This window comes from Hippopotamus amphibius, chromosome 12, assembly GCF_030028045.1.
Source record: "Hippopotamus amphibius kiboko isolate mHipAmp2 chromosome 12, mHipAmp2.hap2, whole genome shotgun sequence".
NCBI classification, from domain to species: Eukaryota; Metazoa; Chordata; class Mammalia; order Artiodactyla; family Hippopotamidae; genus Hippopotamus; species Hippopotamus amphibius.
The window spans coordinates 56,468,815-56,495,745 of NC_080197.1; the positions used below are offsets into that span (position 1 = coordinate 56,468,815).

Below are 26,931 nucleotides of genomic sequence, written 5' to 3' on the forward strand. Positions count from 1 at the left end.
TCTACAGTAAATAAACAGTATAGTACTGGAGCAAAGATAGACAAATAGATAAATGGAACTGATAGAGAGTCAAGTAATAAACCCACACATATGATTGATTTTTGATGAAAGCACAAAAGACATTCACTGGTAAAAAATAGTCTTTTTAGCAATTAAGGCTGTAATGCTTAGACATCCATGTGCAAAACAAGGGAACTTCAATCCATATCTAGAACCATATACAAAACTCAAATGAATATTTGGATTACTTATAAACCTGAAATTATAACCTAAACCTTTTAAAATTAAACACAGAACAAAATCTTTTTGATTTTGAGTTAAGATTTCTTAGATATAACACCAAAGGAATGACCCATAGAAAGAAAATTGATAAATTGTATTTCATATCATTAAAACTTCTGCTCTTGGAAATACATTAGAAGAAAAGACAAGCCACAGACTATGATAAAGTATTTGAACATCATATACCTGAAGAAAGATTTATATCCAGAATGTAAAAAAAAACTCTTAAAATTCAATAAGAAAACAAACAATAACAACAAATTGGAACAAATGTCACTTCTCTAGTTAATATCTTTTAATAGCACCCAATTTCCTGTCAGACATGACAAATATCAGACAAGGTCCTTTATGATCCTTTATGGCATAAAATTATCTTTCATTTGGAAGTCTCGAATGGCCTCATCCCCTGTCACACATCTATATTACACTCTCTCATTTAAAGGATTTTGAATGTGCTATTCCATATACCTTTCTCATGCTCAATTTTCAGTTCTGACCTCACTAAAATCTATGACTGCTCAGAGAACTCATCATTAGTCCAATAAGTCCTCCCTCACTCAATATGAAGGAGTTATATACTCCTTTAATGTACTCATGTAACTTTTTATTTCATCATAACTTACCACACTGTTTGTAATTATGTCATTTGTCTTCCCTACTTACTAGAAGGACTGCCTTGCTCACTTTATATTCATATAATCCAGCAGAGTACCAGTTACATAAAAGGCAAGAGAGAGAGAGAGGGACAAAAGGTTGATTGAGCACTCATATACTATAAGTGGCCGTAGGGTAAATGTTCAAAAATTTAAAGGTAGATGACATTTTTATACCAAACACAAGACAAAATATGAACTACAAATAAGTAGGCTTTCTTCTATAGACTGGAAATTAGAAAACGTGAATCCTAGCCCTGATTCTGAGAGTAGCCAGACAATCGATCTTGGCCGAGAATAACAAAGTTGATAATAACATGGCCAATATCAACTAAATACCTAGACTGTGCCAAGTTCTACCCTAAGCACTATGCAAATCTGGTATCATATAATAATCATAACCATCCTATGAGGTAGGAATTATGTTTTATAGATGTGAAAACTAAGGCACCGGGAGGTTAAGGGACATTCCACAGTAACACAGCTAAGTGACAAAGCCAGGGATAATTCAGGCAGTCAGACTCCTGAGCACATGCTTGTAACTACTCTCATGAGTATTAACATGCTTTTCCCTTAAGTTCTTACTTTAAAAAAAGAGAGAGAGAGAAAGAGACACATAGATACATGAAAAGTTGAACTAAATAATTCTTAAGGAATCATTCAGATATTATTTTTATTAAATTAAATTTACTTATTTCAAATTTCAAATGGCATCTCCAGAAATACGACTGAAAAGCATATGTGAGATATCATTTCTACACTTTACATGATTTTACTTAATAATCATATCCCCTTTAGATGTTTAGTTTTTTAAATAGTATTTCATCACATGAAATTGCTTATGGTCCTCTAAATGTCCTGTGGTAGTCCTGAGTGCTCTTCACTAAAGACTTCTCAACTGATGAACACAGGACGTCCTTCCATTTATTTAGATTATTTTTAATTTCTTTCAGCAATGTTTTGTAGGTTTTAGCTTACAAGTCTTTCTCCTCCTTGGTTAAACTGATTCCACGGTATTTTATTCTTTAAGAAGGTATTGCAAATAGCAAATGCGTAGTCACACCCACTGTTAAAGATTCAATGCGTTAAAGTGTCTCCAAGCAAAGACCCAGTAAGGCTGTGACTATACTGTACATGCTTTCATTTGGAACAAATGGTTTGGGAGAAAGAGACCACTGAGATTTCTTCAACCCAGGTTTGATAAATGAAGTTATCTTTAATCAGAAAAAGAGAGAGACACAGACAGATAGGCAAACATGAGGGTGGAAAAGCATATAAACATTAAAGCTAGAACAAAGGTCTCTAAAATAACTGTGGGTTTGCATTTGACAAATGGAGCTGACTGTAATGAAACAGATAAAAAAAACAAAAGAACCATTATCCTGCACTGTGACTATCTGCATTCCTAAAATGTCTCAGGGCTCCCGAAGAGATAGGGAGCAGGCTGAGAAATGGTATAATCTCCAATACTCACATTAGGTGTAGCCAAAAAAAAAAAAAAGAAAAAGAAACTTCCCTGGTGGTCCAGAGGTAAAAAAAAAAATCTGCCTTCCAATGCAGGGGATGCGGGTTCGATCACTGCTTGGGGAACTAAGATCCCACAGGCCGAGGTGCAATTAAACGCGTGCCACCTATTAAGCTCATGCACCTCAATGCGAGAGCCTGCGTGCAGCAAACTACAGAGCCCATGTGCTCTGGAGCTCACATGCCACAACTAGAGAAGAGAAAACCTGCATGCCACAACTACAGAAAAGCCCGAGTGCTGCAACAAAGAGACCACGCACCGTAACAAAAGATCCCTCATGCCTCAGTGAAGATCTCCTGTGCCGCAACTAAGACCCAAAGCAGCCAAACAAACAAACAAACAAAACTGAAAAATTTTAACCCTACAAGATCATAAAAAACAATGGACTAGAGACCCTGGCCCTAAACCCTGAAAAGTGAATCACAGTATATCAAAGAGCAATCCTACCCCCACAGCAGAGATCCTTATTGAATCTGTTCATTGAGATTTTAGAAGTGCTACAAACAAATGATAAAAGTGCATCTCTGATTCTTCATCTTTCCTACTGAGAGCATTCACAGCACATACCCTACCATTATCTCACCAGTATATACTAGATATGTTGGGGGTAAACAACATATATTTAAGTTTCTAGTTCTTCAGGTCAAAAGGGACTATGTATCTGGACCTGATGATGTAGAGACTGTAGCACATCATTCCCCACCTATCACTCAAAGATCCTGGACTTTCGAGCCTGAGGCTATATAGCTGGATAAAACATCCAGATTTTTTCCCGTGTGGGCAGGTAAGCACACTTGCCTGAGAGATGGAGACTGGGAATATCTGGCAACCAAAAGAGCAGACCATGGTATATTAGTGCTGCTTATCAAGCATTTCCTGCCCTCTCGCTTCCAGATTCACAGCAGGATCTCACTACCTGGCCCCATTATGACTGTGTGGGGCACTGCAGATACAAACTGGGAGTGGAAGTGTCATTTCCAGTCCAGAATGCTGAGTTACCAGTAGGAAATCTGACTGGGCTATTTTTTACTCTACAAGATAACAGGTAATGTTCCACACAGGAACTACACTATCAGGCTAGTTCCTAAGGTGAGGACATCATGAAACTGAGCCCCCAAAGGACCCTCAATGCATATGGAGAATTAGTAAGATATAAATCTTTGCTGTCTGAAGCCAGAGAGTTTAGGGCATAACCTGGCCTGGCCCGGCTAATAAATGCCTTATGCTGTTTCACAGTTCTATGACCTATTCTTCTCTGTGGAAAAAAAAAATCACCAGAAAAAACTTTAAACAGAAACTAATTCCTATAAGCAATGAAAGGTACTGAAACATAAGTGCTTCAAATTCAAATATTATTTATAAATCTTATACCACTAAAAACCATTTTATATGCCATGACACAGTTACAGTAATCTCTTTTGCTTCTGCTATTTGATAAATAATATGATAACCCAGAAATTAGCATAAGAATTATCATTAATTTGGGGAAGATCCACATATTTTAGGCCTTTAGTCCTATTTTTAGTCTGTCATAAAATTCCCAAACTTTAACATTGAGTTTACATAAGCATATTTTTTTCTCCAAAACACACCAAGGAAAGTAAATGGCATGAAACTGAATAAACAGTTATAGAGCTCTCAGGGGAAGAGAGTCAGAAGAAACATATAAATATATAATGGATGTGCAATTTTATTACCTGAGTATTTAACAACTCCTCACACTTGTGTGCTTGTTTCTCAATTGCAGAAATGTACTGTTTTTCAATAGCTTCTACTTGTTGCTTAACTGAAGACTGCAGTAGTGCCTAAAAACAAGCAAAAAAGTCATTTGGATCACAGACAAAACTTGGAATCTACTGTTGGCATGAGAGATTTTTTTGACAGTTGTACATATCTAAAATACGATACTCTTCCACATTACAGAATACGCATTTGTGAATGTTAAAGCAAATTCATATATAACACTACTTTAAGCTTTCAGTTTTAGGCTCTCCTATTGCCAAGACTACAGTTTTTTGGCTTAGGTGTTCCTTCCACACACCTTCTTGTTAAAAAGGCCAAGTCATAGAAGATGATAAAGAGGGTGAGTAGCTCTATTAAATATAAATTCAGTTTAGTGAAGACCACACAGGATGAGAAGCATATGAAAGCTGCTTAAAAAAAAAAAAGAAAAGAGAGAAAACCAGACATATTTCACTGGCTGACAAAACTCCACATCCTCTCGGCACACTGTAATATCCCATGGGCCAAGCATGATCTTCAAGACCACAAGTCAAGTAAAAGCAGATGGAAACTCTGAGCAATTTCAAACATAAAAGAACTGCCCCCCAGGAAGTTCACGCCCCTAATGTGAAAAGGTATAAAGCAAAGTGTGGAAGTCACAATCTCAAGATAGTATTCATTAAAAGTAGTAAAACTTGGGAGACTAGACAAACTCAAGTGGATAATGTAAACACTGGAAGCTTGGTCAGTTAAATATAAAGATGTTAACACTATTCTAAGGGAAGCCAAATCAACATTGGAAGATGTTCCACCCACTCAATTCCTTATTGGAGATGTTTACAATATTATCATTTTTTTTCTTTCCTTTTTTTTTTTAGGCATTATATGTTATAGTTAACATGTTCCCAATATTATCTTACATGCTATTTATAAATCCGAAATCATTCTAAAATATGTATTTAACCATATACATAAGAACTCTTTAGCAAATATTCTATTTTTGAAGGTCTATCTGGATAATAAACTACTCATAATCAAAATAGTAAGTTGAAAAAGACACGTCTTATAGAAAACAGACCTTTGGCACATTCACCAAGAAAAGAAAAATATGCCAAATCTCTTAAATAATCTCTGTTTTGAAAACAGATTTACTTGGTTGGAAACAACATGCATTAAGAGGTTAAATAAATATGCATGTATTTTTAAAAACTGAGACAAAAATATTTTTAAAACCTCCGAGTAAGTCTCAAATCTTCAAATAATTAACTTTCTTTCGCAAATGTTAAACTGTCTGATGATGCTACTACTCCTATAATTCAATAATTGTCACTCTGAAGTTACAGAATTACTAGCAAATTAGTAAAGGAAAATAAACCTCTGACTGCGATTTAAGCAAAATACAAAGAACTGCCAACAGAACTGCTTTAGCCCTCCATTTATACATTATTTGTCCTCTAAAGATTCCATAATGATAATTTATAAATGACACTATAATTTAACCTCTTAAACTGTGACAAGATAATGTAAAGCTCTAATTTACCTCTGGCAAAATATAATACTATTTGTTGGACTTCAGAAGATTTAAAGGATGGTATAGCTATGGACAATTCTCTTGGTATCTTTTGTAGAGAGAAAAACGCCATTTTGGGGGGGACCTGGATTACGGCAGAGCTGCTTTGCTTAACGGTAAGAACTGTTTTCATTTCCCTATTTGCCATGATTCCAAATAATCCCAGGTTAAATACCCAGTTGTGGTTTTCTAGTAAATTATATCATTTGGAGGGACAGGTAAGTTAATGAAATAAAATAATATTGTCTCATCACAATTAAGAAACACAAATGAATAGTATTTTTTCTTCTGGTGATTGATTTGTACACTGTATACTCATTTTCTTCCAAACTTCAAGGAGGAAAGGACCACAGGATTATGACAAGATTTTCTAAATGAAATAAGATTTTTTTTAATTGGGCTACAATACTGAACAGTAGATTAGTGCCAAAGTCCAAACAAAGGAGGTAATGTCCAAAAACTAACCTTGGAACTAGAATATTAATCGTTATGCACATACTCGGAAATGCACAATGGTACTAGCTACATGCTTCTACGGTTTGGTCTATGGTTATATAACTAGACATTTATTTTCCTATGTAATATACCATAATAACTGCCTTAAAATTTCTTGTGTACTTTAAGTATAAAAATGAACATTAGTCTTAACATTTCCCTGTAATTTTTTTTTCCTCTGTAATTGTCTCTACAGATACCAAAGATACAAGGAACCCTTCCCATGGGCTTATATCTAATACATTCAACATTACAAAAAGATACATGAAAGAATTATTTCTTTTATAAGCTATTTTAAACTATTTTCAACACAAATAAAGCACTGAGGCTCTCATGGTATGTAAAGGCAGAAAAACAAAGATGTATACAAACATTCTATAATGAAAAACATGCTACTTAAGGCACGGAATGTTCTGTTAATTTTCAACATGTTTAGGTTTTAGCTTCAGTCCTATCAGAGATTTTCTGTATCATCCCAGGGGATAACTTAACTGAGCTTGAGCAAAACTATTTACCACAGTTCTTCAGGAATAATTTTAAAGGTGTGAACAAGATCACAGATTTCTTTAGTACAGGAACTATGTCATCTTTATACTCATCTTTATATATCACACACAGCTAAATCTTACAGAGGTCTTCGTACAGAGCAGACACAGGCAATAGCCATTTGGTGAGGGATGATCCTTGTATTAAGATTAATACTTTAAAATCATAGTATAAATGATACCAATATTCACTGGAAAGTTCACTAAGCTTCAAATTATAACTATCAAATTCAGTTACTGTATTTGTTCCTGAGTACATTTAATCCCTACCAGAGATCTGAATTTTTTTTACTATTTCAGACTAGAAATGTTCATTCTTTCTACTCTACAAGTATAAATTTTGAGTAAACAAAATACAGTATGTGAAGGACTACGAATTCCTTGAAAAAAAGTATGTTATAAATTCAATAATGATTGAACTCAGAGAAAACAAAGATATAAAGTCGAAAACCAACCCACACCAACCAATACCCATAAGCAGTAGATAGTTTATTTTTAATGGAACTGAATACATGCTGGAATTTAAATGAGTAGAGAAGTATAGCTCAAGCGGACTACTGCAAACCAAATTATAATCCACTGTCCCAACAAATCCACAGAATTTCTGTTCTCTCTTGAAATAGCCCAATTCTATTAGATCTGATTCCAGCCTCATCAAATTTAATTACTTGTCCAGATTTGCAGAGCAGATGTGTCTAAAGAACCAGATGGTCTCTGAAACATTAATATCAAGTTGGTATTTAGTATATAACCTTAAAAGAATACTTCATAGCTAATTTCAGGCAACAGTAATTAAAATAATTTTAAAAGTCAATTCTCTAAGTCATACTTTACAAATGCAGAAAAGTATAAAGCTATGGAGAAAGCTAGAGGCAAAACATGTAATAAATAACCCTACTAAAAATGAAGCTCTAGGAGAATAGGAATCTGTGGTTAATTCACTGATGTATCTATCTTACCTACAATGGTATCTAACATATAGAAGACAAATATATACTGAATGAACTGAAGAAATGAGTCATGATTTCGGTATGTCCAAGCCTTATTACTTGCCTATTTATAAAGAAACCATTAAAACACTGATGTTAATTATATCTGTAATTATATTCTTAGTTTAACTTTTTGACTGTAGTCATACAGACAAATGAACTGTGGCAAAGAGTCATCTGAAATCAAGCACAATTTCACCTTTCTTGGAAAAATATCACAGTTTGTTTTTCAAAAATCTATTTCAGATCTTTTCCAATTTTGAACTAAAAATAAAATAAGCAAAACTAAAAGATATCAGCAAAGGAGTAAGTTAGAACTCCGAAGGGACAATTTTATGTTTTTTCTGGTGTAAGTGCTATTTGAACAAAATATTACTTCAAATTTTGCAAAGCTCTTAAAGTGTTGTTAGCATGTCTTATAATACTCCCTCAAATTTCAAACATATAAACAAGTTTCTTATTCAAAAGGAGAGCCTACTTAACTGATACATATTTGAAAAAAAAAAAAAAGATGAATCTCAGTCATTTCTTCGAATCATTCACCCATCTTTTTCCATGAGCTCTACATACCTGTTCTGCAGATAAAGAAACAGACACGGTTAAGAAATGTGCCCAAAATCATACAAAAAGACTAAATGGAACAAAGAACTGAATTCAGATCCACCCTCTTGGTTCCCTGTTTGTCTTAGTCGTTCCAACCCGGTAAAGCAGGTTTCTCTTCATGAACTAACCATTTATTCTGTTTTACTGCCACTTATTTATTAATTCTTCATTTATTCAATTAATATTTACTGAATGCTGACCTTATTTCAGACACTGTTCTAGGCACTGGGGATGCAGACTGAACAAAACAGACAGGAGCTGACTCTCCCGAATTTACATTACTGGAAAGCGGGGAGGGAATGTGGGGAAACAAGGAAGACTGGAAGGTAGACAAGACACAAATCATTTCTGATGGTATTACCTGCTATAAAACAACTGAAAAGGGATAAAAATGAGAATAATGGAAGAGAAATTTTTCAGAGAGTAAAGTCAAGAGCTCTCTTGAGAAGTCACAAAAGGGAAAAAAAAATCTCAGTCATATATTAAGTCTGAGGGACGAACATTTCTGTCAAAGAAAAAAGTACAAAGTCCTAGCATGGGAATAAGGCTGATGAGTTCTAGAACTAGGAAAAAGGCCAGTGTAGATCATATGAACCAGGGAATTCCATCAGATGCTATAGGTGCACCAGACTTCCAGAGGACCAGAATCATGCAGAACCATGGAAAGGCATTTTAATTGTATTTAAACAAGAAAGTTTCTATAATCTGACATATTTTTAATATCTTCAATGTTGCAAAGTATCAAAAGCACTCAAATGCTATCAAAAATTTATCCATTAATAGACAATTTGTGAGACTGAAAATATGTAGCACTGATTTTTGTACACAAAGTTAGAAAGATAATGCACCATGCATGAACATTTTTTTATTCAGCTGAATTAAAAGTATGCAATTATCTTCTCTGGTGAAGAAGGAGTTAATCCTAATAAGAACTAGTTGAGGGACTTTCCCGGTGGTCCAGTGGTTGAGACTCCAGGCTCCCAAAATAGGAGGCCCGATTCGATCACTGGTCAGGGAACTAGATCTCGCATGCCATAACTAAAGATCCCACATGCCACAAGGAAGACTGCAACAAAAATCCTGCATGCGGCAACAAAGATCCCACGTGCTGCAACTAAGACCTGGCAGAGGCAAATAAACAAATACATATTTTTTTTAAAAAAAGAACTAGTTGAGTGTTTTCCATGGTCTCAAACAAAAGTGCCATAGATATACTACAAGTATATCTGGCAAGTAATACTTGAACTTCACCTGGACACTTTGCCTATCAGCATGTAGTTCTTCTATAATACTTACATTCTCCATTTTATACTGAATAGACTGGAAACACAGACTATGAAAATGACAATATAGTGTCCAAATAATGGCAGCTGACTAACTTGTCTTAATGTTCAATGACTCTTGGCTAATCAAAGAAATCTTTTGCCAATTTGGGGAGCTAAAATGTCAATCTATAGCTCTGCTGGCTTGTAGTTTGGGAAGAGAAACTAACAGTCTGATATATATATATATGTGTGTGTATACACACATATATATATATATTTTAAGACCTCAGTGAGCTAGTAATTCAATTGTGGTACAAATGTAGTTGCACCAGAAGAGAAACATTAGGCTATCTCTGAAAACAATATTTAGATATTTTAGAAAATTTTGTTGGAATACAAAAAGAACTAATGTGATTAAAATCTATCACTGGGGAGTTCCCTGGTGGTCCAGTGGTTAAGATTCCATGCTTCCACTGTGGGGGGGGTGGGGGGGGTGGGGGCCACAGGTTCAATTCCTGGTCTGCACGGGTTTGATCCCCTGGTTGGGGAACTAAGATCCCACATGCTGTGCAGCACAGTAAAAAATAAATAAATAAATAAAATTTTTTTAAAAATCTATCACTGGAAAGTACAAAGTTTCCTGTAGTATAACTCTCTAGAGGAAAAACTTCAATCTGAACTTAATTTAAGGCTTGCATTTACTCAAAAGTGGATCCAAATTCAAGTCTGGGTTCATGGTCTCCTGCTACCCAGGCAGGTGGAAGATAGGCAACATTCAGAACCTTTAAGTTCAACCCCTGGGGAGAATGAAGGTGCATGTTTCTCAAGAGTAAACTCCAGTGATAGTGATAGATCTGGTCATATTTCTTTTTAGAAAGCAGGGCAGAAACTAATACCTAAAATTATGGGTAAATGGATTAAAAAACAAAAGATTCTGCCCTTCCTTTTCCTTAACTTAAACAGGTAGTAGTATCAAGGTCATGTTGAGGCTGCTGAAAATTTACCTTGTTACAGATCTCAAGCATGTGGAACTGCTGTGATCCTAGGTTTTCTATGTATCTGAATTACAGTGCAGTGGCACTATACAATTCAAAAAGAAAAATGTTAAATTATGGGTGTTGATCTAAACACGGAAATTTAATACAGTCTAGCCATGCTATAAAGTGCGTTGGAGGCTGTGAAAGCCAAAGAAAATCTTTAGGACAGAGGGAATCATTCCTGTTGGCCTTGTTGTTAAGGGATTCTAGTAACATAAGAGTTGTTACCTCAAACACCACAAAAGTCTCCCAGTGAAAATTTCTTTTGTGCCATGGACAACACATTAAAATTAAGACGCTTCTAAAATTAAGCACAGCAGAGAGACGCTGCATGTCTGCTTCCAGATGCTTTCAACTACTGAAAAGCTGCCATATGGACATGCCTCTCAGATGCCACAATATTATTCCTTGTGACTTGAATAAGAGCTACAGTTTCAGTTAAAAAAAAAAGGAAGGAAGGAAAGAAAGAAAAGGAAAAAAAGAACTCTGACTAAAATAATCTCTTCAGAATCTTTCATAGGATTAAATGAAGCACCTAGTTATTAAACACTAAAGACCTACACATCTCATTTTCTGAAATATCAGAAAGCACGGAAAGAAAGAAACCCATATAGGCGTCAGAAATATTTGGCTTAAATACATAGTCATTAACCTTCCAAGGAGTCAGCATAATTTGTTGAATGGAGTCTGGAGTCAAGCTTTGAAGGACCTGGCGTTTATGCACAGCTCCTCCTCGGCCTGTATGTGTTTGGTCAAGGCACCTTGCCTCTTTGTGTCTCAGGTGCCTTATCTGACAAATAGGGAGAATAACAGTTTCTTCTCTGCCAGTAATAAAGGAACTCTGGGAAGTTATGACTGTTAATTTAATTCTTTATGTTGATAAAATTTCAAAATAGAATTGTTCTAACCATTTGCTGATTTTTGAGAACTAAATTCCTCATTTCCATGATAAAGGAAACTTACGTTATGCAGATTCAACTTAGAATAAACATTAAAGTTACTAGATTTAAGACCATTAAAATAATTTTCCTCCAAATTAAGAGATTCATTCATCAAATATAGATCTCAAAGATTAGAAAAGAACTTTTATTCACATTGAAAAGCCATCAACACTGAGAGAGATTAGAGGTTTCATTTAAATCAATTTTCTTAGAAGACACACTGATAAAGATTAAATTTTCCTTTATGTTTTCTTTTTGATCACGGAGAGATGAACGTTGTGAACTTATATGACAATTTAAGATACTTCAACTGGTTCAGTTAAAAATTAACCATATATTACAGAAGTGATAATGTTCGGGGAGAGATTATTTAAAATCCATTGAACTGGGCACCAGACAATAAGAAGTGCCATCCCCGGCATGGGAGCAGGTGCCAGAGGCCCCTGCAGTGCTGAGCTCTAGCTGAATTGTGTGGGGTTCAGGAGAAGTCTCAGGCGAGGGACAAAACCATCAAAGTGGCTGAGAGGAACTGTTAATACACTAACTAGTATGGCAGTATTTCAGCATTATAAGAGAATACAAAGTAGTGCTTGCTGGCACCCAAATTAGGCTGTTAAAATGGATTAATCACCAAAAAAATTGGCTAAATGAATATCCTGCTAAAATATCAAAACAGGATAGCCTTTGAACTTGGTGCTTCTAACTATATGGACTAAATCAGATTCTATATGGATAATTCCTCAAATGGAATTCCTTTCTTGCTGCTATAAAACAATTTGACAGTTCAATGCAAATCAGAGACATGACAATTTTAAACAAATTATCCCCCTCTGGAAGCAACAAAGCCTGAAGAATAGATGGGGACTGATACCCAGACAGCAACTCGAGCAAAATTTAATTTTACTATGCATATTTCCATATCTTTTGAATTTTGTATTGCATGCACATGTTTCCTTCTCAAAAAAATAAGATACTTTGAATAGGGCAAATCATTCTACTCCCTAATAATTCATCCTTGGTATAAAATCTGTATTATCATATATAATTTCCCCAAAGCTGATTAACTAGAACTTAACCGATAAAATCAAAACCAGCTGCCTATTTTGATACTGGATCTCACACTAATTAGAAATGTGACAGGTATCTTAAAACGCAATTCTTCAAATGTCACTGGTTCTTACGTTTCTGCTTTCCTTCCTCAGAGTCTGTGTTTTATAGTTCAGATTAACCATTCATCTTTTATAACTTTTCAAACAGGCAAGAAATTTTTAAAAAAACTTAGAAGTAGTTTCTTGCATATATGTCTTCCTTTGGACTTATAAGAACAATTTTTTACCAGCTTATCTCTTCTGCCTCTAAGAACTATGGTATGCAGTCCTGCACTAACTGGACTACTGCTTGCCAATTAAACAAAACAGTAAAAATAAATCTATAACACACAGCAATTACTTTTCTTCTAAAGTCTAATTACTATGTAAGACCTCAGTTCTATCAAAAATTGAAAATGCCTGATTATATATGGACCTTGCTGACAATTCAGTTCACTAGAATAATGGAAAACTAAGAACCACATAACTGATACATCACATTGACTGGAATAGTTAGAGAAATGATATTCTTTACAGATACTACTATATAATCACTCTTTCAGCATTATTACTAGATGTAGAAACCTCTTGAATAATCTTGTTAAAAGGCAAGTTTTGAAAAATACTTTCAACACCATCAGAAAAAAACAGATCTAGCCTCATTCAATGTGGAAAGATAATATTATTATGGATAGAAGGTACTTCTGATAGAGCAGCTTGACTTTTCAGGATGATAAAGAGAAATTTGTAATCAATTAACAATACCTGGGTGGGACAGGACTCATATTGATAAAATTTTCAGGTGTGATCAACATTAGTCACAGATATTAACGTGACATGATATAAAAAAGGACCCATAACATTTAAAGTGCATTTTGGAAGGTAAGCCAAAAATAACTAATGGGAAAAGGCAGGTCTTACATCTCTTAAAAAACAACTAAGTAAAACCTATTCATTAATTTTTTTGTTAACCTTTGGAGGTATTTTTCAAGGTCTTCTCTGCAACAAAAATTTGAAATTTATCTCCTCAATACAGAATGAAGTCCTCCCCTTCATTCCTTTGACTATCAAGTTGCAAATCCACTCACAATATAAAGGCAAGCCTTAAATCTATATTAGAACAAGTTTTCTTGCAAGGTTTCCAATGCCTTTTGGTTTTGTCCTGGCTGGAAAACCACAAGAATAGCCTTGCATGCAAAATCCTGGCTTAGCCTAAGAAACTCAGAGGCACATAAGAACTATTCTCAACTACCAAACCTTTCTCAATCCTCTGCTGAGCTTAAGTTTGATGGGAGGGATAAGAATGGACAAGCCAAGTTGTTAGTTCCAAACCAATCACTAGTATCTAGCGTGCTGTTAGGCCAAACGCTATTGGCAACAGCAAACATCTTTATTTGTCCAGGAAAAATCTGATCATATGATAAAAGCTGGAATTCATGAGAATCTTGTTCAATCAAGTAACTAAAACTATAAATTTATTTCATATCTTTGGGTTAACAAAATGGTGGAATTTTAAAAAAGATATTTGAAAGATTTCACATATCTTCATTTTTACTTATCCCCTCTGCACAAAAAGTTAGCAATCTGTAATCAAGGGAAAACATCAAAAGAAGAGAAAAAGTTGTTTCCCCCTCCTTGGAGCAGAACTTTATACAATAAAAGTAATTCTACACCCTGGGAAAAACTGGTCTCCAAAATGTATTATGTTCTCCCTTATAAAACAGTACAAACAACTCAAGAGTTCAAGTAAAATACTAGCAAGTAGATGCTTTTGAAAAATGGAATACAGCAGGCATGTGATATGCTACACTGCTAAAATTCAAAGCAATCCTTAGCAAAAGGGACTTAAGGCATACTTAACCTTTGAGAAGTGCACAGTGAACCAATATGCTCAATAAAACCAAGGTTGGTCAAAATGGGAAATAAATACATCAAGAATTTTAACCAAGATGATTTCAAAACAATTTAAGTTTATGTAGCAATTCTGCATTCATTTCTCACTTATGAATAGGAGAGAATACGTGTGTGTGATAAGTTAAAACTCTAGTGCATCTGATATAATACTCTGATACTTAAACATAACAAAAAAAATCAGAAAATTTTCTTCATAAAATGATTTAAAACTTTAGAAAAGAATCTGTCCATTCCTTGCTTTCTCATTACAAGCACTATTCATGTGTCTAGCACTTACTGGCCTTTGGCATCTGGATTGTAATACACCGAATTAAAGACCATCAATTCAGTCAAGCTTCAGAAACAAAGACTGCAAAGTGATATGTGTCTCTATGTCAGTATGCTAGAAATATCTCGAGATCTGTAGATACACATAAATAAGCACGAATTTTGTGAATGTATTCCACTTGGCCAAAAGCATGTACACAAAACACAAGGGTGAGAAAAGAAAGCTCTAGAATTTGAGAAGAGGGTATAAAATTCCTTCTAGTTTCAAGATGAATGTGATGACCGACAACTAACTTTCATATCACCAAAAAAGTGACACACAAAACGTTTAGCTTAGGTACCCACAAGCGGGCCAAGAAACATCTAATAGGCCATAAATCACTATAGCTATAATTTACTTGGTATTTGCATATAAATATTAAACGAAAACGCATTTTCATTTTTGCCTTTTTCAGGCTAATTTTCTAATCACCATTTTTACTAATCTGTCAACTGTGTCAAATTCAATGTTTCAACACTTCTCCTATCTGCTATGATTTGAAAATGTCTAAATCCCTTAAGTTTAAACAACAAAAACAAGAGTGCAATTCAATTTGAAAAATAAACAAGTTAAGCCAGAACCAAGAAAATAACTTGTATATCTAACTTCAGGATGAAATAAAAAATTCTGTATACTAGAGTTTCGAAAGGGAAAGCTCTTTTTCTAACCATTCTATCTTAAAGCAAATATCACATTAAAAAAAAAAAAGAGAAGAAAGAGAGGGGAGTCTTTTGTCACTGCCTTGAAAAAGAAGAGTCAGTATATAGTAGTGAAACAAAAATATTAATCAAAAAATGTTAGCTTATTTGTGTCAAAATGGAAGCTTCAATGAACTAGACTCAAAATAAAATAAAATAAAATAAAATAAAATTAAATTAAATAAAATAAAATCAATATGCTAAACTTAATTTCTTGAGTACTTTCCACTCACTGTTATAGAATGTCAGCAAAAGTTCTAGCTTTGAACACACTGAGTTAACTAGTACTTCCTTTGGAAAATTCTTCCCAAAAGTTATTTAGGATAAAAAGAAAATTTATTTTAAGAATGTGTCAACATCTAAAATGGTTTTATCTCAAGCACTCATATACGGTATATTAACTGAATAGATGTATACAGAGATACTTCTGAAAAGAAAAACAAGAAGCAAACATACCTGTGCGAGAAATGGAGACAGTGAGATACTTTAAAAGACAAGGCATCATATTCCTTAAATGACACAATTACATTTATTTTAGCAAATATGCCTGTATTTTTTTCCATGTATGATTTTCTTTGATAGTCTCTCTGTGCTACTATACCAATACTCCACCATAAAGAAATTTTTTCTTAGTCTGATCACTTATCCCACGCAAAGGAAAATAAAACATAAATTTAAAAAATCTTATTGTGGGATAAATCTAGTTTCGTAGTTACAGCTAAAACTTTTTGCTTCTTTTGTAACTTTTAAAAACAGACCAGTCCATCTAACAGTCATTTAGATTCATCAGAGTATCTCTCATCTTTCTCATATGGAAAAATTTTTTAGTGATTTCAATTTAAACACGCACACACACACACACATATACACACACAACCTTAACAGGTTCAATTTAGATAATAAGAATGAGAGAAATGGCAACAGGCTGAAACAGACTATACTGATAGGAAAATAAATATGTAGGGATAAGACAATGCCTAACAACCTGCTTGGGGCAGCAGAATGACTTCTAGTACTTCAAAGAAAATACAGATACCTAGACCCCATCTATGTGAACTGATTTTAAATTTCCAGAGAAGAAAATTGATTGATATGATTTTTTAAAAATGCAACCCATGTAATTATGTGCTGCAAAAGGTGAGAACCAAGGGGTTAAAATACCCTGATCAATGACAACTGTTGACAGCATCATAAACAAAATAGGAGCATACTAATACAACTACTCATCTTAAAAAAAAAAAAAAAAAAAGGTACTCTATATCATGGATAGCAATATTTGCTAGAGAAAACTACAGACATAAAGAACTGTGAAGTCTAAGTCAGCATATATACTAGAAAATGACAATTTCAAGACAAAAACCCAATTAAACAAGTAAAGGCAAATTCTTATGTTGTTGGTAGTAAACAAGCTTAGATGTGGTATGCTCCCATGGAAAGCCTTCCAAGATCTACATTTACTTTACTGTTATTAATTATCAGAATAAAAGATTTTTTACATCATGACGGAAGAAAAAATAAACAAAATTAAGCAAATCTTATGGAAAAAGTTGGCATATGTAGCACATTAGGTTAGTTTTAGCTTTGTTTTCTTCTGCACTTTAACAGAATTTTACATGTCCTTTTCATCAATCTGAAGCAAGCTATTTACTTTCTAAATGAACAAAAGAATGCTGACTTTTTAACAGAAGCCCAGGAATATGAAGGGCTAGACCATGATCTCTTTCGCTTAAATAGATATTTCTAAAAATGACTGAAACAGGAATCCACACTGCATAATTTTGAATAGGCTAATTAATAGCCAGCTGTAAGACAGTGACAATACATTAAGATTGCTATGCTAGAAAACTGATATATTGAATCTAATAATAATTAATAGCTAATATTTACTCGGCATTATTATTAGCCATGCAATATTCATTATCTCGCTGGGTTCTCTCAAGACTCCTATGAATAGGTTCTATGGTTTATCTCCTCATTTACTCACAGGGAAATTAAAATTCATATATAAGAAACTGCCCAAGGTGACACTGTTAGTAAGAACCAGAGCTGAGGCTTAGATCTAGATGTGTCTGACTTCAAAATAATCAACCAGCTCTACTAATAGAAGTTCTTGGCAGTCCTAAAGCAGAAATTTTTTCAGAGATGAAATACTCCTTCAGGAATTTATAGAATGAAAATATATAAATTATTATATATCATTATTAAAGGTAGAAAAATATAAGGATATTAGTACATAATACATAATAGTACAAAATACGTGGATTTTAAAGTTGTTTAAATACGGGGTTGGGTTGCAGATTTTCTCTGCCCAGTTTCTACAGTGGATGATTTCAAGTTGTATGAATAAAGAATTACTAAAAGAACTGAATTCCAATTTGATGAGGTCAGCTAATCCCTTAAATACAGACTAATTCAAAGTCATTCAGCATTTTTTCAATTCTCTGTGAAAAGTTTAAATCATAATATAGAGTATTTCTATTTTCAAATCAGAAACTACTGATCACATTGTTCAGGAACTTTAAAAGGTGCCATTTCATTTGAATGATGTTTGGTACATAAGATATGCTAATCAAAATGAACTAGAACTTTAAAAAGCTTTTGAATAATCCAATTACTAATGTGAAGACTGGCATGTAATTTATTAATGCTTAAATTAATAACTGAAGCCACGGTAATGTGTTAAAAAAAAACCCGTAACTTATTCTAAAATTCATAAGAGGTACACTATGAGAATTTACTCTTGCAAAAGAAGAGTCCAGGGAATTCCTTGGTGGTCCAGTGGCTAAGACTCTGCCTCCCAATACAGGGGGTGTGGGTTTGATCCCTGGTTGGGAAGCTGGGATCCCATAGGCCTCGCGGCCAAAAAAAAAAAAAAAGCCAAGACATGGAACGGAAGCAATGGTAGCAAGTTCAATAAAGAGTAACATGTTCAATAAAGATTTTAAAAATGGTCCACATCAAAAAAAAAATCTTAAAAAAAAAAAGAGTCCACATTTTAGAAAAGCATTAGAAAAAGAAATCATCAATGATCCAAGGATTGAGGTAGTACTCTTAAAAGATAAGATGATGTAAACAAATCTTTAAATCTTGTCAATACACTGAGAATAAGGAATGTCATGACTACTGGATATTCGCTGATCCCAGAACAATCATTTTTTAAACAAAGAACATATGTAATGGAGTAACCACTATTTTAATATGCCTTAAAAGAAATAAAGGGGGAAGTACTTCTGCGATAGTGATGTTAGGGCTCAGAGAAACCTCTATCCCAGAGAGATATTTTTTAAGTATGTCAAATTAGCAAAAACAATTGTTCAAAGTTTCTGGACATTTATCAAAGGATTTAAAACAAACTGAGCAGCATTTATTCAACAAAATGTATAGGAACTTGGTAAGAACAATGGGAGACTATGATACTCAACCTAGGGACTTCACCCATTCACCCACAGCTCAGCCTTACAAAACTGTTTCAGTGGGCTCAGCAGCCAAGGGACAATTACATCTCTCCCAACCTACTAGTGTAAAATGCCATTCCTGATAGTTTTGCCAGCTGGTGAACATTAGCAGATCCTTCATAGCCCCAAGGCTTCTATCATGTGGACAGGGCAGCTCATAATGAATGCAATTTTCCTTTCCTGCAAAGCTCTGTACTGCAGGAGAAATGCTCAGTTGGGCTCACAAATTAAGTGCCAATTCCAATCTCTCCTAGATTTCTGAAGCAGAAGAACTAGTCCAGATATATTCAACTGCTATAAACACTGGATGATCCCATCCGTGTAAACTGTATACTGTCAAAATCTACCTGAGCAATGACAGCAGCCATGTGGCAGATTAGTACCTACCTTCCTTCCCCTCACACACAGCTCCAGCTCCAAAAGGAGGATCTGGGTAAGGAAGCCAAGGACAATCACATTAACCATCCTACTCTTCCAGTGTCTGTACACAGCGCAGAGGTTCAATGATAGGAAAGGGTTACAGGGAGACTCAAAAATTGACACACAAATTGCTCCTGCCAAGGAGGATGGGATCAAACTGGATCAATGGACCCCCCCAAGGGACTGTCAAAAACAATTTAAAAAATCAGCTACAAACTAATAGAAACTGACAACTAGATACTATAAAATACAGACAAGTCAGAAATGCAAAAGGGAGATCAGGAAACAGTCAAAAACAGCATGGCTTTAAAAGAGTCATTTCTGGTAGTCAGAAAAAGAGTATATGTTCATGATCATTTTGCTCTTAGAGCAAAATCACGGGCTGTACAATTTAGCAGAAACAGAATTCACTTAACAACAAACAACTAGAAAAAGTCTCCTGAGGGTTTGAGACACAAAGTTGCTACATTATCTACAATGTACAGATAAAAAAAATTTCTAGACATAAAAAGGAATAGGAAATTGTGTTCTGCGCATAGGGAAAACAGGAGTCAATGGAAACTGTCTTTGACAGGGCCCAGAAGTTAGACTTAGCAGAAAAAGACTTCAAAGTACCAAGTATAAAAATGTTCAAAAAACTGAAGAAAACCATGCTTAAAAGTTAAAGGCAAATATTAAAAGATCTCATAAAATATGCAATATCAATAAAGAGACAGAAATTATATAAAGGGAAAAAGAAATTCTGGAGTGGAAAACTAAAATAACAAAAATGAAAAATTCCATAGGTTCTAACAGTAGGTTTGAGCTGTGAGAAGAAAGAATCAGTAAATTTGAAGAAATATCAATAAAGGCTTTGAAATATGAAGGAGATCTTAGATAATGAAGGAAAATGAATAGAGGCTTAGAAAAATGTGACACAATTAAGCAGACCAACGTGTCCATAATTGGAAGTAACACCAAGAGAGAATAAAAAGAGGAAAAAAAATATTTGAATGAAATAATGGCTGAATACTTCCCCAAAGTGCTGAAAACCAATTTACACATGTAAGAAGTTCAATGACTTTCACATAGAACAAAAGAAAAGGGATACACACCCAGATACGCCATAGTCAAAATGCTAAAAACCAAAAACAGTACAAAAACGATTCATCACAACCTCATAAAGCTTATTAACAGCTTACTTCTTATCAGAAACAATGAAGAAGAGAGGCAATGGGATGATATTTTCCAAGTACTAAAATTAAACAACAAAAACAAAAAATGTGTCTACCAAGACTCTTATACCCAATAATAACAAAAAAACTTTTAGGATAGAAAACTATCTTTAAAAATTGAAAGTGAGTTAAAGATATTTCCAGATAAAGAAATTTACTGTTAGCAGGCAAAACTATAATAAATATTAAACCAAGTTCTTCAGACTAAAGCAAGTGAAATCAGAAAATAATTCAATCCACATGAAGAAACAAACTGTGCCAGTAAAGGTAATTATGTAGGTAACTTTAAAAAACAATATAATTGAAAAAGTCTTCTCCCTTATTCTCTTACTTGATTTAAAAAGCAATTACATTTAAAAATGTATATAATTATAAATGTACAAAAGACAAAGTTTAGAGTCAAAGACACAAAGGATTCAAAGTAACAGGATGGGAAAATTTATACTATGCAAACAGAAGCCATAAGAGAGCTAGAGTGGCTATATTAATATCAGGAAAAAAATAGACTTTAGACCAAAAAATATTACTAGAGACAAAAACAGCCATCTTCTAAGAGGGTCAATACATTAGAAAGATACAACAATTAAAAACATATACTACATACCTAACATACTATCCCCAAAATATATGAAACAGAAATTCAAAGAACAACAAACAATTCAAAAATATTACTTGGATAATTCAATATCCTCATTTCAATAAAGGACAGAAAAATGAGAAAGATTATCAATAGCATATAGAAGGCTTAAACAATACTATAAACCAATACACACAGAAATAGAAATGTCTCTAGATGCACCTATAGATATCTAAAGAACACTTCACATCAATCAAAAAATAACCAAAAAGAAGTCCTCTGACTACAACGGAATAAAATTTGAAATTATTAACAGCCAGAAATTTGGTAAATTTGCAAATACAGAGAAATTTACACACTTCTAAAGAACCAATGAGTCAAAGAAGAAAACACAATTAAGATTATAAAATACTTTTATATGAATGAAAATAAAAATACAATATAAAACTTATGGGCTGAAATAAGCTAGGATTCAGAGGGAAATTTTTAAATTTATTGCCTATAGTAAAAAAGAAAAAAAGATATATCAATAACCTAGTTATATTAAAAAAGTAGAAAAAAAAACTAAAGCAAAAAGCAAACAAAAGATCAGTCAAAATAAAGATTAGAGTAGAAATTAATAAATTACAGAATATAAAAACAAGAAAGAAAATGAACAAAACCAATAGTTAATTCTTTGAAAACACCAACAAAATGAGCAAACCTTTAGATAGACTGACCAACTAAAATAGAGGAAAGACTCAAAGTATAAAATCAGGAATCAAAGAGATGACATCAGTACTTAACCTTACAAAAATAAAAAGAATTAAGGGAATACTATAAACAACTATATCCTCCCAAAACAGATCACTTAAATTAAAAAGATGCAAATCCTTAGAAAGATGAAATTACCAAAGTAACTCAGGAAAAAAATAAAAAATCTAAAGAAATCAATAAAAAGAGATTGAATTAAAAAAGCTTCTCAGAAAGAAACGTCCAGTACCATATGGTTTCATTGGTGAATTCTACAAAATTCTTAAAGAAGAATTAATACCACTCCTTTGTAAACTCTTCCAAAAAACAAGAGAAGGAAACACACCCTAACTCCTTCTATGAGGCAAATGTATGGACAGCAAAGCCAGATAAAGATACCAAACTATAGACCAATATCATTCAGGAATAGAAATGTTAAAATACTCAACAAAATATTATCAAACTGATTTACGTAACACATAAAAAGAATTATGCACCATCATCAAATGAGATTACTCCAGATATATAAGATCGATTTAACCTCAAAAAATCAAATGGAGGACTTCCTAGGTGGCGCAGTGGTAAAGAATCCACCTGCCAATGCAGGGGACACGGGTTCAAGCCCTGCCCTGGGAAGATTCCACATGCCACGGAGCAACTAAGCCCATGCGCCACAACTATTGAGCCTGTGCTCTAGAGCCCGTGAGCCACAACTACTGAGCCCATGTGCCACAACTACTGAAGCCCACGCACCTAGGGCCCATGATCCACAACAAGAGAAGTCACTACAATGAGGAGCCTGCGCACCACAGTGAAGAGCAGCCCCCACTCTGAGCAACTAGAGAAAGCCCGTGTGCAGCAACGAAGACCCAGCACAGCCAATAAATAAATAAAATTAATTAAAAAAAATCAAATGGAACACATCACATTCATAAAAAAAAATAACTTTCAACAGAGAAGTAGCATTGGACAACATCCTGCAACCTTTCATGATTAGAAAAAAAATTCAACAAACTAGGAATACAAATGGAACTTCCTCAACCTAATAAAGGCCGTCTATAAAAATCTCACTGATAACATTATACTTAATGGTTAATGGCTACTGTGTATACTTCTGCAGCTCTTATTCAAACTGCACTGGAGATCTACTTAGAAAAATTATGTAACCAAAAGAAATAAAAAGTGTCCAGATTGGAAAAGAGGATGTAAAATTATCTCCAGCAGCAGATGTCATGATCTTGTACACAAAAAATCCTAAGAAATCTAAATGACTATTAGAACTAATGAACATGAATAACAACAACATGCAAAAATCAATCCTACTATTATATGGTGGCAATGAACAACCTGAACATGAAATTAAGGAAAACAATTCAACTTAGAATATCATCACAAAGAATAAAAGGAATACTGAAAATTATAAAACATTGTTGAAAGAAATTAAGGAAGATAAATATAAAGACATTTCATGACTATGGATCAGAAAACTTAATACAGTTACAATGGCAATGCTCCCTAAATTGATCCACATATTCAAGGCAAACACAATCAAAATCCTAATTGTTTTTTTTTAATTCATATACTGATCCTAAAATTAATATGAACATGAAAGCAACCTATAATAGTCATAACAATTGGGAAAAAGAACAAACTTGGACAATGCACACTACCTTAGACCAAAAACATACCATAAAGCTACAGTGATGAAGTATGGTACTGACATGAGGACAGACATATAGTTCAAGGGAAAGGAATTTGGAGTCTAGAAATAATTCCTCATGTATATGGTTAATTGATTTTTGATAAGGATTCCAAGACAATTCAATGAGGAAAGAACAATCTTTTCAACAAATAATGGTGGGAACTACTGGATATACATATGGGAAAAAAAAAAAAAACTGTATCCCTTCCTCACATCCTTTATAATAATTAAATCAAAATGAATCAAAGAAATAAATGCCAACCCATTAGGAAGGCTAATTTTTTTAAATGGAAAGTAACACATGTTCCTGAGGATGTAAAGAAACTGGAACCCCTCCATAATTGATGGCTGTAATATAAAATGGTACAGCTAGAAACATTCTGGTAGTTTCTCAGAATGTTAAATGTGGAAAAGTGAAATGAACCAGTAATTTTAACCCTAAGTAGATGCTCAGGAGAAATGAAAACATACATCCACACAGCATTATTCATAACAGCCAAGGAGTGAAAACAATCCAAATGTCCTTCAACTGATAAAAGGATAAATAAAATGTGGTATATCCATACGATGGTATATTATTTAACAATAAAATAGAAATGAAGTGCTACTACATGTAGTAACATGAATGAACTCTAAAAATATTATGCTAAGTAAAAGAAGCCAGCCATAAAAGCCCACAAATTATATAATTCTACTTATAGAAAATGTTCAGAAGATACAAGTCTATAGCGACACAATGCAGATTAGTGGTAACCAAGGGCTGAGAGACAGAGTAGTTGGAAGGGAGTGAAAAGTGACTGCTGATTGTTACAAGGCTTCTTGTAAGGGTGAGGAAAATGCTCTAAAATTAGATTGTGGTGATAGTTGTACAATTCCACGAACATACTAAAAACTACTGAATTACCCACTTTAAAGAGGGAAGTTTTATAGCATGTGAATTATATCTCAACAAAACTGTTAAAAATAAAGATTATAAAATATTAAAATAAGACAGTATCACTAGCCTACTCTAAATCAAAATATATAAAAATAAACATTCCTCTGCAGTGACTGTTATCAGATTATTACTTCAGGTTCTTGGAAATTACAGTGACAACATGGAAAGAAGCCTTCACTATTGCATATTGAAGTGAGTATAGTTTCTGAAATGCATATGTAAAAAATAAACTAGCTCCAAATGGTTCTAATAGTTTGGAGTCTTACAATCGAATTCTGTTTAATAAAAAAAATCCCTAAGCCTTATTATGTGAGAGACTGCAATAGTAGTAGTAAATATATTTAGAAAATTCATATTAAAAAAAATCACATAATTACTGGTGTTGGTATTTTACCACTTCAAGTGTAGACACCCTACTTCTCTTTATGTCCTTTATTCTCCTTTGTTTATGATACACTTCTATTAACATTTTCCTTTACATACATTAAAACTACATTAGTCAACGTTAAAATTTTTGATTTAACAGGCAAACATAATTTATAAAATGTAAAAAGAGAAAGTCTATTTTATTTACCCATAGTTTTACTCTCCTTTGTTCTTTCTCAATGTTGCAAAATTCCTTCCTTTATCATTTCCTTTTGTTTAGAAAACTTCCTTAGCCATTCTTTAAGGGTGGGTTTTCTATGGCAAAATTCTCTTAGTTTTCCTTGATCTAAAAACATCTTGATTTCCTCCTTTCATTCCGTAAGTACATTTACTCTGGATATTGAAATCTGGATTAACAGCTATTTTCTTTCAGCACTTGTTCCATTTCCTTCTGGCCTCCATGGTTTCTGATGAAATACCCAATGTCAGCCTAAACAGTTTCTCTCTTGTAGTAAAATGTCATCCTTCTCTGGCTGCTTTCAAAATTTCTTTATGCTTACTTTTCAGAAGTTTAACTATGATATGTATTATATTAGTCAGGGCCTCTAGAGAAATGTCATCAATAGAATGTGTGTATATGCAGAAAGAGAGGGATTTATAGGAACTGACTCACCCAATTACAAAGGCTGGCAAATTCAGTATCTGTAGGAAGGGTCAATGCTACATGTAGTTCAAGTCTAAAGGCTATCTGTTAGCAGAATATCTTCTTGCTCAGGGAAGGTCAGTCTTTTTTCTAGTATAACCTTCTACTGATTAAATGAGATCCACCCACATTACTGAGGGAAATCTGCTTTACTCAAAGTCCATAGATTTAAATATTAATATTATCCAAAACACACCCTCACAAAAACATCCAGAATAATGTGTTGACCAAAACTCTGGGCACTGTGGCCCAGCTAAGTTGACACATCAAATTAACTACCACAATGGGTCTTGGAGTGGACTTTTTTTTAGGGGGTGGAAGGTATCATGTTTAGAGTTTCTTCAGCTCTTTGAATATGTAGTTGTATTTCTCTTGTCAAATTTGGGAGATTTTCAGCCACCATTTCTTTGAATGTTTTTTTAGCTCTACTCTCCTTCTCCTCTCTTTCCAGGACTCTGATGACATAAATTTTAGATATTTTGTTATAATTCCACAGACCCCAAATCCCTATTCATTTGTCTTCAGTCTATTTTCTCTGCATTATTCAAACTGGGTGATTTCTATTCCTCTATGTTCAAGTTAACTGATTCTTTCCTCTGTTTCTCCATTATGCTATTGAGGCCATACACTGAGTTTTTTCTTTTGGTTATTGTATATTTTAGTTCTAAATTATTATTGGTTCTTCACTACTTTGTTAAAAATTTTTGTTCCTTTGCTGAGATTTTCTAATTTTTCATTTGTTTCAAGCATGTTCATAACTGTTAAAGCATTTTTAGGATGGATGCTTTATAATACTTGTCAGATAATTCTAACATTGGTGTCAGGTCCATGTTGGCTTCTGTTCACTGTCTTTTTCCACATAAGATTAGATTTTCTTTGTTCTTGGTATGGGTAGTGATTTTTGATTGAAACCTGGACATTTTAAAACTTGTTTTAGCAGACTTCCTTTGATATGACACTACTCCAGCTGAGAAAGAGAATAGTCAGGTGCAGCAGAAGTCCAGGTTCCTGACTCATCCTCCGCTGATACGCAGGGCTGGGGAAATAAGGTTCCATCACTGCTGAACATAGTTGGGAGGTCAGCTTCCCACCAGGCCTTCATTCTGACTGGGAGGGGTAAGGGCATCACCTTATTGCTCCCCAAATGGCCTCCAATGACACAGCAGGATACTGACCGTACTGCCACTGAGC

The 26,931-nt window shown here is 33.9% G+C and overlaps 1 protein-coding gene across 6 annotated transcripts in view; it reads right to left on the minus strand.

Annotated features, from left to right (window-relative positions):
- The window catches only part of CCDC91 (coiled-coil domain containing 91), a 357,965-nt gene that overhangs the window by 128,703 nt on the left and 202,331 nt on the right, over nt 1-26,931 (minus strand). For all 6 annotated transcript variants that reach the window (XM_057701142.1, XM_057701138.1, XM_057701139.1 and 3 more), the window contains one exon: nt 4,158-4,265. In XM_057701142.1, the coding sequence (XP_057557125.1) occupies nt 4,158-4,265 (108 nt within the window). The remainder of the gene's footprint in view (nt 1-4,157; nt 4,266-26,931) is intronic.